General features: G+C 46.4%; 1 protein-coding gene across 2 annotated transcripts in view; it reads right to left on the reverse strand.

Annotated features, from left to right (window-relative positions):
- Positions 1-12,421, reverse strand: part of AIMP1 (aminoacyl tRNA synthetase complex interacting multifunctional protein 1) — a 165,464-nt gene extending 153,043 nt beyond the window's left edge. The window contains exon 1 of one of the 2 annotated variants that reach the window (XM_078676603.1): positions 12,265-12,421. Coding sequence is in view for 1 of the 2 variants with exons in the window: in XM_078676602.1 (XP_078532728.1) it covers positions 12,179-12,180 (2 nt within the window). In the remaining variant the exon portion in view is untranslated. Of the gene's footprint in view, positions 1-12,178 lie in introns of both variants that reach the window. The other variant, XM_078676602.1, reaches the window with a different exon arrangement.
- Between the last annotated feature and the right edge of the window lie 784 nt (positions 12,422-13,205).

Here is a 13,205-nt window from a genome sequence, read left to right on the forward strand (position 1 = left end):
AAAAGGGCTAGCTCCTGCATTCATGTCAAGTGATTTTCCTGAAGTTCTTTGCCTTTCGTCCAACTGCAGGACTTGACAGAAAGAGCCTTAAAAAAAGTGACCTAGCTTAAAAAGAGATGTATAAAATTGTCCCAAAAGCAAGGGAAGGTTTTTTTGAGGTTTCAACATAATAGCTATGGAATGATTCTTTTTGTCTTTGGCACCAGTCCCAATATGATTATTGAATCAGACACAGCATGCTGGGATGCGCCCTACAAAAGTGGAGGGAAAGTCACTCTCCAGTGTTAGGCATATTAGGAACTAACAATACATACAAACCTGAGTTTTTGAACAGGTGCAGCAGGAAACATAGTAGCAGCAAAAACAACACACAGCGGTGGGTAGGCCACTAAAAGTTCAAGCCTCAACGTTGACTGAGTCTACCGGGAATCTGGGCAAATCACTTGATATCCCCATCCCTTTAAAAATGAATGTGACCTCATGTGATGTAACCATTGCCCACAAAGCGCTCCAAAATGTTTGGGTCGAGTCTGCGCTATATTAAAACTGCAGAAAATGCACAGATGTGAAAAACGAATAATGCCTTTTCAGAGAAATATTCAAGAATTTCAAGTCAAAGACTTTGGGACTATTGTATTAATTAATTAACTTTGTGAAGTAACAATAGGAATTCTGATGTCCAGAATGTCGTTATGACATGCATATATGTTAAACCTATAAGGTACTAGCGATATTAGTAAAGCAATGCATATGTGAAGATTAAGAATTGCAGTACATTAAATAATGTGAAATATTTATCTGCTACACTATAAAGAAATCAGAGCTTATAGAACATCTATATCAAGAGGCTCTTATATGTGAAGTTGGAGGTAGTTATCTTTTTAGGACAAAGGGTTATTTGTATTTACTTCTGTGCAGCAACATTTCAGCTTTTGGAAGAGTCAGCCGCGTCTGAGGAGCGAAGATAATACAGACCCAGCTTCAAGATATCATACTGACACTGTGAAAGTCGGGTGCTGAACACTCATGACAGATTAACAGTTTCTGAACGAAATGACTATCTATTGTGTGGTGTAACTCCAGATTTTTCCTTTAACTATGTTTGTGGCTGTCGATCTCTGTGCACTTTACCTCTGCTAAACAGAGAACGGGTGTGTTTCTCCTTTCAACGTGATGAAATGGGAATACCCCTTACTGCCATATTTAAATTACCCATAAATCCCTAGTTTTGGTACAAAGTGTAGCCTGATTAATGCAGCATCTAAACTGCAATTCAACCTGTCAAAATAAACCATTTTGCCAGGCCTAAATCTTACTTTTAAATTAAAATAAGTCACTCCTAAGAAGACTTTATTGTCCATAAGGCACGGTGCATGGTATTTAGAAGTAGGAAACTCAAATGTAATTTAAACATCGCAATTTAATGTCAAACATGCCCCTGCAGTTAAAAAAAACACACACACAAAATCTATCTTCACTGTAACAAAGCTGGCTGTTCCATAACAAAACATTAGGATGCAATATTACATTTAATAATGGTATCCGCGGCTCAGAAATAACTAGAAATATTGTTTTAGGACTCCGAGATACTTATTAAAAGCCCACTTCACTGGTAAAGTAGACTTTTTAATAAATATTATGGGAAATGTACTTTTAGAAAGTTACATTTTCCCTGAATAAATCCTCTGGAGGTCCATTTGCATGAGCACTGTTACCCAGCAGCAGAACAGCCCCTGGATGGGGAGTGAAAACTGCTCCAAGAGCGGACACAACAGCTTTGGCTGTGCCCAGGAACTTGAGTAACTTCAAAGAGGCCTACCCTGTCACAGGTAAACGTTAGCTGACATATGGACAGGGCTCTTCTTAATTCCCCGAGCCAGACACACTCCAATCACAGTAGAAGGGAGCTGCCTCCAGAACTAGATTAGAGTTACCATAGGAAGAGGTGTTGCTCATTTCCCTGGCCAGGTCTTTTCGGAGGGCACAAAGACACTGTACAGGGGAAGAAAGGGGTTTTTTTTATTTTGGATTTAGGTAAAAGAGGGAGAGTGTGGGATTATTTGCAGCAGGGTGCACACAAAGTGATGCAAAAATGAGCAGGATGCCCCAAAGAAACTTTCACCCTATTGTTTAGGGAAGGACCATGAGTTACTACCACTGATAGGCAGGCGTCAGGCATACATGTAGTGCCCACAGAACCCTCCTCAGAAAACTACTGGACCTGTGGAAGATCAGAAGAGGACTACATCTGCTGTCTGAGAGAACCGAGAAGAGTCTTGATGACTGAATCTGCTTCTCTCTTCTGCCCGGGACAAAGAAGTAGACTCCAAGGTTCATTAGACTGACCTGCTGTTCAAGCTACAGGGACACAACAAGCTGCAAGAGGCCGTTCCTGCAACTGCCCTGCTGACTAGTTCCAACTGGACCCGGCTGGTGGCTTCTGCTGTAGCAAGTCTTGGCCCCCAAATGTTATTCCTGGGGTCCTGGAACCCTGGGCTGCGTCAAAGTGTATTTCTCCAAATATCCTGAGAAACCCAGGATTCAGAAACCTCTGGCTCCAAAGACTTCCAGAAGATTGGGATAAATCAGTCAAATCGATCAGATGAAAGTGCAGTGCCACTTGGATGAAGTCTACCTTTTCCCACACTGAACTTTTCCACAGCCGCAAATCCACTTCATCAGAACCTCGCAGAGAAGGTATCTTGCCTTGTTAAGTCCTCTTTGGCTACAGCCAGCAGCTTTGCCCTGGTGGAGGAAGGCAAGCTCCAAAAAAGTGGTAAGTCTGAACGTAGAAACCTTAGATGAGCAAAGGCACCAAAAGTATACGGCTGACGAGGGACCTATTGTGGGTGGAAAATGCACATTTCTCCTGTTCTGAACTTTCCCACCAAAAGTCAATGACCTCATCCAAGGGCTATTTTCGGTTGTGGAGCCTTCTTCGGCCACAGCATGCTGAATTGCCCCGCTAAAGATTTTTTACCTCGATTTCAGAGACTAAAGTCTGAAGGTAAAACTTCCAACAGTGATTAACCTGTTTTCTGCATCTAACCCGTTCTCTTTCACAGTTGGCCTCAAATTATGCTTTGGTCCTGGTATACCGCAACCAGCTGACTGCGGTTGGAGCTTAACACTTTTTGGTGCTATTTTTTAACTTTAAACTTTATGGTAATGATATCTCCAGTTCCCCTTATTTACATTTTGTCATTTGGTGTCATTTCATTTTATAAATGTACTCTATGTTTCTAAATTGTTATGGAATTCTTCAGTGTTGAATAATAAAATTAACTTCCAATGAGCTGGAAGTCTTATAAACTAGTGAGATTTCATAGAACCTCCAGTTTCAGTAGAGTCATCATAGATCAATCGTCTACAAATATTTCAAAGCTATGCATCCCCTCATATAATTTAACTGCTCCCCTTTAAAAATGACAAACTTATGTCAATTCTATAAAATGTTAAATACTGCAAGCAAGTTCAGGAATTTTAGTACAAAATGAAGCAACACTAACAAATATGGCCATAAACGAAGCAGACTTGAGATTTTCAGTTTCTCACAAAACACATGCAGTACAAAAATAGCAAGGCAGCCAAATATATCAAGCGAGATTGCATGGTAGAGGGCATTTTAAATGAGGAGCCCAAGAGAAAACGTTTGTGTAACATTTTTCTCTGAATAAATCCTATAACTTGAACCTTTAGAGGGTATTCAAAAAAATATTAGAAAAAAATTAGGTGCATCACTGCCTTATTTCACATTATCATAAGTAGGTGCCAATTAGCTCCAAGTCATGTATGATCGGTACATCCAGTTCTGGATTTTTAGCCGAAAAACACTTTGCATTCTGGGATTTTTGTGCCTATACTTGCAATGTTAACAAGCAAGGCCAAGGCCAGGGGAGAGGAGGTGGCCTAACGGCTAGGGCGCTCGACTTCGGACCTGGGGATCTAGGTTCGAGTCTCGGTAACGACGCCAAAACCTCCTGTGATTCTGGGCAAATCGCTTAATCTCCCCGTGCCTAAAATGAAAGTAACTGGAAACGTAAAAAAATGTAACTGGAAAAATATGTAAAGCGCTCTGATACCTGATTCGGTTCGGTTCTAGTTAGCGCTATATAAAACTCTGCAAAAAAAAAAAAATAATAGGTCTTGCTTATGCGAAATCAATTGGCTTTGTCATTTATTTATTTTCAGACATGTTACAGAGCAGTCCAAGCTGCTTTGCAACATGGCTTAAAGTCAAGGAAAAAGTGCTATGACACGGCTAGCATTGATCACTTCTTTTTAAGCCACGTTGCCCAGCAGAGTGGGCTGCAGTGCAATAGGTTACAAAACAAGAGGGGAGAAGCTACACGAGGGAGGTGCAGGGAGGAAGCAGCAATAATGGACAACTGGAGGAGGGCATGTGGGAGAAAGGCAATACAGAGAAGGGATGGATGGGAGGAGAAAGAAGCACTTCGCACAAAGGAGAGAAGGGAGAAGAAATAGTACCCACATCAAAGCACAAGCAGCAACCTGGCACTAATTAGGTTGAATCTATCTGTGCTTGTTCACTGCGCCACAGAAAAACAAGCATTTACAATGCAATGGTTTTGCCTTTGTTAAAGTTAGAGCTATTGGCATTGCTCTTGACATTATTTTTATTAATGCTTTTTTAACATAAATAAATGGCATTGTCATTTACAATGCCACTAGCTTTATCTCCCGCAAATGACACACACAGAGCCCCCCCACACACACACACCCACACAGAGCCCCCCACACACACAGCCACACAGAGCCCCCCACACACACAGCCACACAAAGCCCCCCACACACACAGCCATACAAAGCTTCCTACACACACAGCCACACAAAGCTTCCCACACACACAGCCACACGGAGCCCTCCACACACACCCACACAGCACAAGCAGGCAACAGGGGCACACGGAGGCACAAGTAGGCAACAGGGGCACACGGAGGCACAAGCAGGCAACAGGGGCACACAGAGGCACAAGCAGGCAACAGGGGCACACAGAGGCACAAGCAGGCAACAGGGGCACACAGAGGCACAAGCACGCAACAGGGGTACACAGAGGCGCAACAGGGGTACACAGAGGCGCAACAGGGGCACACGGAGGCACAAGCAGAGTCCATAAAAAAAACGGCTTTTATTTTGAATGTGGTACTAGGCCTTATGGGTGTGCACTAATTTCGCTTCCAGCACTGACATTCATTACCTCTTTCACCAGTTGTTACTCAGTCTATACGCCAAAATATTGTTGATTCTGTCTTATTAGCTCAAACCTGGAAATTCTCCATGCGGTCTTCCTAATTCTTTACCAATGGGTGTTTACATTTTGTCTTCGCCTATTGCTTAACCACTGGAAATACACCAACCCTTCACTGTGCCCCTCCCCCCCCCCCCCCCCACGACACCTGTAACTGCACAGTAGGGAAGCTTATATTTAGCCAAAAATCAAAACGCAGGGTAACTTCAGGATGGAAAGTCCAAAAACTGGAAAATACAGCTGCAAAAAAAAAAAAAACAGCTGGTCACTTTTGTACTTACGCACAAGATAGCTTGTAATGCTAAAAAAAGAAATGTTCATTATGCCAAGTGCAAAAGTTACCAAAACAGAAACCAACCAGCTTTCTTCTGTGACTCACAGGAGAAGAAAAGAAACAATCTGTCACTCTTACAATCGACATAATATGACTTAAATTGCAGTGACTGCAGTTTTGCTGCACTGTTTCTTTTTGCCAACTTGACTGAAACCCTTCCAATCAACCTTTGAAGGATGAAGGGGTGAGGGGGCCTGCCTGGATCAGAACATGTATCCAGCAGGTCAATCACAATTATTAGCTTGGAGCACTTAACTCATGGCCATAGCTCAAAGCAGCTGAAATATCCATGTTAAAAACCAGGGACAAATTAAAACTTAGGAAAGAATAGTATCGAAAATTACAGATTCCACCACAATTTTTTATGGGGCGTCACACTGTCTCGATCGGCGTTTGAATCACCCAGCCGAAGATTTGGGGTGGGTTACAGTGTCACACTCTAAATCGGTTTAAGGCGTGGGAACCCACCCCATATATCTGCAAGTAGTTCACTCATTCCCATGGATGAAAAGGGGTTCTCTTATAACATCCCTCAACCGTTGAGTGATTTACACAGCCGAGAGCGTTGCTGATCGTCCGCACGCCCCCTTACCCTAACTCCGAAAGCCCTGATCGTTGCTAGCCCAAAGCTCCCTCGAGAGGACCCGTGCCTCCCATCTTGACCCTTCTATCCACCGTAGCCTTTCCCCCCCTCCAGATTCACCCCACCTCCACCTTATGGCCGCTTGCTTCTGTGCTCACCTCTCCAGCCCGCAGTGCCAGCTGCACGGCGGTGTCCATGCACTCCTTCCAGGGGTCCTAGGCATCGCCGGGCCCGGCCGCCTCCTGCTGCTGTGGCCTCATTTCTCCTCTCCGGTGGAGGCAGGAATCGGGGCGAATCTCCTCTCCCACGTTACTGGGCGCCTCCCCCGGTCGGTGGGGGCACCAGCTGACGCTCAGATACGGTCTCCTCTGAGGAGGGTGGCGGGCTGGTCTCTCCTCGATGCTGCAGCCACCAGAGGAAAGCAGCCTCTAGATGCTCCCGCGGATTATCTGCTCTCACGAGGCCCGTGTGAGCAGGATAAGCTATTGTGAGAGGGTCTCGGTCTCACCGGCTCTCCCGCATTACCTCCGTCTTCCTTGCTGCCCCTCAATCCCGTTTCACTCACAGCCCGTTTCCCTTATTCACAATCTATGGCGCCATCTAGACCTTTCACTCACCCCTCACTGCCTCTACCGCCCTCGCTGACTTCCCCTCTGTGACCCTCTATCTCACCCCAGGATCCGCCCACCATTCACTGCCTCTGTCTACCGCTACCTATTTTCAATTGTTGTTATTTTTTTTTTATTTGGACCTTTCTCATTTGTATTTAAAGAATCGTTATAAATGCTGGCGTAAATAGGGGAACAAAGCACTAATTTAACAACCAGTCTCTAGGATTTTAACTTTATAATTTTTAGACGTTTTTGTCATTGGTCAAATGGTGCATTACGTGCCAAAATTAAAATCGCAACATTCCTTTCATTAGGTTAATGTTTAGTTAAGGCAGTAAGGAGTAATTCAATAGACAATAAAACCAGAATTTGTCTGCAAACAATATTTAAAACGTAGTTTCCCTTCTCCAACTCTACCAAGTTTAAGTCACCTTGGTGTCTTGGTGCCGGCGGGGAAAGGAGCAGGGGGCGGGAGGGGCGGGAAGGGGTAGAATCGGCTGCGTGGAGGAGGGGGCGGCGGCGGAATTCGGAGGAGGGGAGTGAGTGGGTGTGAAGAGGAGTCGAGGGGAGGGATAATTATTCCCGTCCGAGCCTGAGGGAAGAAACCGAGAAGGTCAGGAAGGCGGGTGCTGGCTCAATGCCGGAACAGATTCGGGGGCGTTCCTGAGGGCTTTTGGCTGACGTAGCGTGACGTCGCCAAAAGCCAACAATTCTCGGGAACGCCCCCGAATCTGGTCCGGGATTGACGGGCAGAGCCGTCTCCCAATGGCTAGCCTCCATTTATGGAGCTAGCCAATGGGAGACTGGGGCGGATACCCGACTGCACACACAAAACATAAGGTTTTTTGGCGCATGCGCACTACGTGCGCATCGCCAGTCAAAACCTAAAAAGGGAATCAACCATTACCTGGCTGTAATAAGAGCGAGACCGGTCCTGGGTTTCTTGCGCTCCCGTTCAAGGAGGACCTGGCCTGTTCTCATTGGCGCAAGGATCAAGACTGATTTGCATATAGCTGGGTCGAAAATGAGGTGACATGATGTGTACTGGAATGCGGCCCTGCATTATCAGCAATGCTGAGATTCCTTCAAGTATTCCATCTGCCTCGTTTTGTATCCGCTTGTAAGAGTTAGGCACTACAAGAAAGCATGCTCTGTTGGCATTAGGTCTTTGCTAGAAGAAAGGCTGAGCGCTGCAGCGCCTAGAAGGGCTTTGAAGAGGCTTCACGGCACTGCTGACATTTTCAAGGAAACCCTCAGCGCTAGCAGTAAGGCCGGACCCTTCTGCAAGAATCTTGCCAGAGCAGCGAAGCAAGGCTATGAGAAGTGACTCCGTTATCTAGCAAGGAAATGCTTGTTTTGTACTAGACACGCATTGCTCCATTCAACGCTGGCACAATGTTGGCATGAGCCGAAAGAATGGGCGTGGCCGTAGGAGGTAGTCACAGCTAGGGCAAGCGTGACTCTAGGCGGAGGTACAACTCCGGTCTCGCCCCAGTGTTGTTCCTGACTATGAAAGGCTATGCTCCAGTTAGAAGCTTAATCGTGGGTGCTATTGAAATGGTATTTGTGTAGCGCTTCCCAAACACCTTGCGAGGCCACAGAAACGCAGCACTAGCTGGTAAACTAATTGCGAATATATAGATATCAGCCCCGCTGCAGTCCGTGCAGCTTCAGCAGACACCCTATGCCTGGCTACTAAGAAGTCGTGTGTGGCTTGAAGGCTAATTGCCGGGAGACGAAGGTCGCCTTCAGCTGTAAAAGTAATGGCTGCAGGGGGTAGCTGGGCTCCGGCTGGAACACTGCAGGCCATTGATAACCTGAGCCGGGGCAGGCCAGGCTCCTGACGTCTCGAGAGCGCAGCTGCCTCCCTGTCTGCCCTGGGAGGGCCCCCGAGAGCTGGTACTGCAGGCACCGGTGCCATCCGTCATCCGGCGTGGCACAGCCCTGCCACGGGGTTATCCACTGAGCGAAGGCAGGCCAAGCGCCCCCGCCCCGCCAGCGTCTTGTAATTTACACGCGCTGGGCAAGTTTAAAAAAATATATGTATGTCCGCCGAGCGCCACGCAGACAAATCGCTGGTTGTGATCGCGTGAAGCGCTTGCCGTGGCATCGGCGGCGGGGGCGGCAAGGTGCCTTTGTGGGGATCGGGTGTCTGGGGGGAGGGGAGCAGATAAGGCTCATTGCTAATAATAGAAAACATGTTATCCTGGGAGGCCGGTCCTGAAGATGGGATCTGTCATATTTTAATTAGCCTGCCTGCTGTATTTTATATGGCCTGCACATAGACAGTGTACGGGAGGCAAGACTAATGAGATGCCCGCGCGCACTGTAAAACAAGGCGCTCTCTTCAATTTGTGGTGTGTCGTTTGTAGTCTAATGCGCTCAGAGCACTTCACGAGTGCCCCCTACCTTAGAGGCGCTGCAGTCACAGTTGAGTCCCCCGGGACGGGCACGACAATTCTCCGGCATAACTGCAGCAAGTCTTTGCAAGGCCCCACACCGGGGTTGTGGAATCTTGCCCGTGTCAAGTTAATGGTGCAAGCCTCACAAGGGTCACGAATGTTCACCAACCTGGGGCGGGCCTTTTCCAATGCAAAGAGTTCCTAAAACCTTTGCTGGGTCGCCAACTGCTATATGCTAGTTCAATGGATTTTGAGTTGGTCATCAACCACCTTGGAGGCATTACTGCCTGCCCACAGGGTAAACAAAGGTACATCTAACAAGGCGAAGAGAAGGCAAAGCCTGGCGTCCAGTGCACCCACCAGTGTCTCTAGAATATGGGATTTGAGGCACTATGAGTCTTTTTGAAGTTACAGCAGGCAGTGAAGAGGGGAACTGCTGCTGCAGAGCTGCGATTTTTTCACGCTGATGGTGAGAGGAAAAATGGAGAGAGCCCGACAGGGACCCGTCTCAGCACCTACTTTTGAGAACTGCCGGTGCTGAGCACTGGCAGAACCGGCCCACTTAAAGCCCTGCTCCTCCATCCACTACTATACCAAAAATTCACCTATTTCGCCTTTCATTTTCTCATTAACAATTAACTTTTGATTTAGCAACCCCAGAGGGCAGAAAACCCCGATGATCTTCTGCTCATAACCTAGGAGCGTGTGCCTTGACGCTGCCTCCAGGCGCTATTCCTTCCGTGAAAACACAGTGCAACCTGCACGCGACGGGACAGGTTGTTTGGGAACTCCCGTGATACATCGCCTCTTCTTTTTTTATACGTTCGGGAAGTTCTGTTATCGAAACTGGAAGATAACGTTTTAAACGAAAAGCAAATGTTTTCGATCGCTTATCCGCCTACGAGATATGCGATTTGTTACCAACGGTCTGAGAACAGCAAAGTATTTACTTTCACACAGTAGCACAATTATATTTACATAGCCATGGGACATTTCAAACTGCTGTCTTGCATAATCACACAGAAATGCCGAAGTCTTCCGCGAGCGAGTTTCCTAATAATGTATAAATGAAAAGTAGCCTGCGACATTCAGAAGTCCTTTAAACAACGGGGCTATATAATTAAACAGAGTATAACTTTACAGAGGGAACTAACTCACCAGCTCTCTGCCTTCTTCCGACCGCAACAGCCCGAGCCTGACAACTCATCCTCTCGGGGCAGACATAAACGAGTTTCACAATATGTGAAGTTACTTATTTTCACGGCTGTGTGTAACTGCAAAATAAACGAAGCAGGAAGGCGGGTGCCGGCTCAATGCCGGACCAGATTCGGGGGCGTTCCCGGCTTTTGGCTGACGTCGCGTGACGTCGGCAAAAGCCAAAGAATCTCGGGAACGCCCCCGAATCTGGTCCGGCATTGACGGACAGGCCCCTCGTCCAATGGCTAGCCTCCATTTATGGAGCTAGCCAATCGGAGGAGGGGGCGTATCCCGACCCACACACACAACTCAAGAGGTTTTTTGGCACATGCGCAAAGCGCATGGCCAGTCAAAACCTAAAAAGGGAAGTGGCGCTGGCCAATAATAAGGCAGCAGAGAAGAGTGACAAGGAAGCCAAAATATGGGAAGCAATGGACAGAACAAAAGCCCATTATTGTAAACAATATATCTTGCAAGCGAGAGCGCATGCGCTGTTGCCGGCTCGACCTAAAAATTAAACTGCAAGTCCTTCAGGTAGCCTGTGGAAGTTGTTACAGTCTGGAACATCTCTGGTTTAGTTTTGTTCAGAGACCATGGACACAGAGCACAACTGTATTAATGGCCCCATACCGTCCTCACTGTTGTATCAATGGAAAGAAATGAGAAGGAATCCAAAGGGTTGTATAGAGTAGGATTTATTCCTAAGCATAGGAAATAGATGCAGCTAGAAGTGGGTCCATCCAAAGAATGAATCCCAACTGTAGTTTCAGCACACACATTAGAAAGACAACTTCATAATAAAACATTCTACAATACATAGTAAGGGTTCCATTTAAAGAAACATGCAATCACTACACTCACCTTAGGCTCCGATGGCAGAGTAAAAAATAACAGTAATACAATTGGTTTCTTTTACACGCTTTCTGAATTGTCGTTAAAAATCATCTTTCCTCCTTGCCAAGTTAAAGACCTTAACTTTAACCTGCTGTGTTCGACTAGTGATGGTAAGATGTTCTCCAATAAATCTGACGGGAGCTATACGATTCTCTGTTAGTCCTTTGGCAGCATTATCTCTGCTGTCTAATCTGAATGAAGAGTCCATTAAACGGCCATTAAATGAACTGAAGCAGACGTATAACAGATGCTCCTGAACTACTGCCCTTTCGGATGCACAGGCCTCTGGCCTATCATCATTAGCATCTCAAAGTACAGGTCGCCCAGAAATTATGGCCTTCAAAATACACCAGCATACATGCCAACATTTTAGAACGAGAAAGTGGGAGATCTGGTGAAACAAAACTCGGGGGCATGGCTTTACCCCAATTATTTCTATTAAAGCAGAGGCAGTTTTAGGATGGAGACATAAAAGAAAGCTATTTTTTGCTTCAAAAATCGTGAGTCTGCTGCCTGAATCAGGGCGACTATTGTGATGTGTGCACCAGCATAAACTTCGAAGTCCCAAACTTACGGATTTTTCTGAAACAATGTTCAGGACATTGTAGCATGCCGACATCAGCTACAGGTACATTAGTAGGGAGGATTATCGTGCCATACTACGATATGCATGGATATAGATACACAAAACTGTAGTGACATTTGTGCTAAAATATGCAGCAGAGTACAAGCTATCAGTAGTCTTAACTGAGAAACCACTATTAAATGGTACTACTGTTATGAAATGTTTGTCTTCCCGTCCTAAGTCCACTTCTCCCACTTCCTCTTATGGGCCCCATTGAGGACCCTCGCTTCGGAAAGAAGACATTTAGGGTTTTCCCTTCTTACATTATGCTGGGTCTAAGGAACGATGATCACCATGCAGTATCACAAGCTCTGGCGGCTTGACCCTGGGTGCTGTCGAGCTCTCTCACCTGCCGTACAGCCCAGTTCCCGAATCCTGTTGTTGACTCTACGAGGCAGGACGTCCCTTCCTGCTGTGTAACACAGCTCCCAGGACAATTTGCTGGCGGCGTGCTACAACGTAAAGCGACGTGGGTCAGAAGGGAGGTGTTTCGTCCCAAACCAATATGGAAAAATGTGTAACACTAATACGAGTCTTCCCGTCCTAAAATGGTAGAATACTACATCCGGGGCAACAATGGAACTGCTAGTGACAGAATATATAAAACGCAAACGAATGCTGAACCGGAGCATTGTACTGCGCAGCCGTGCTCCCGCCCAGGATTGGTTCACCACCACGCCCCTCCTCCTGATTTGGGGGCACTCCTGCTCACTGTGACACCGGCAGGACCATTAGTATTTTGATCAGCGGGAAAATCCTTCCTACAAGGGGACTACATTAATCTCCAACCTGTCCCTTTAACTTTGCCTCTTTGTTCATTTAACCAACTCGTGGTCCGACCCATGCGTAGGCGTGTCAACACTTCTCGGGTCCCGCTCCCATATTCTTTTGCCCTTTAGTTTTCGGGGCTTATCCCCTACTTCTTCCTTTATACCGGCTGCTTTGCGACCATCACCGGACCACCTGATTGAGAGAGGATGTCCCCCTGCCGCCTGATGCCAGCTATGATCTTGGTCCTGCATAGTTGCCAACATTGGAAATACAATAGGTCTCGCAGTTGCTTTAGTAAGAGCTATTAGCTTAAATGACAATGTCTTTTGCCCATGTGTCATGGAGTCAGGGCACAACTCACAAGTCCTAAATAAAGAAGTGGGGGGGACGCTCAAATACAGGAAGTGACGCCACGACAGGAAGTGGCGTCACGAAAGGTAAAAACATAGAAGTGGGGGGGGATGTTCAAAGACATGTTGTGACGTCACAGATGGAAGTGACCTCACGAAAGGTAAAAAT

The sequence above is a fragment of the Lissotriton helveticus genome, chromosome 2_1 (assembly GCF_964261635.1).
Source record: "Lissotriton helveticus chromosome 2_1, aLisHel1.1, whole genome shotgun sequence".
NCBI lineage: Eukaryota > Metazoa > Chordata > Amphibia > Caudata > Salamandridae > Lissotriton > Lissotriton helveticus.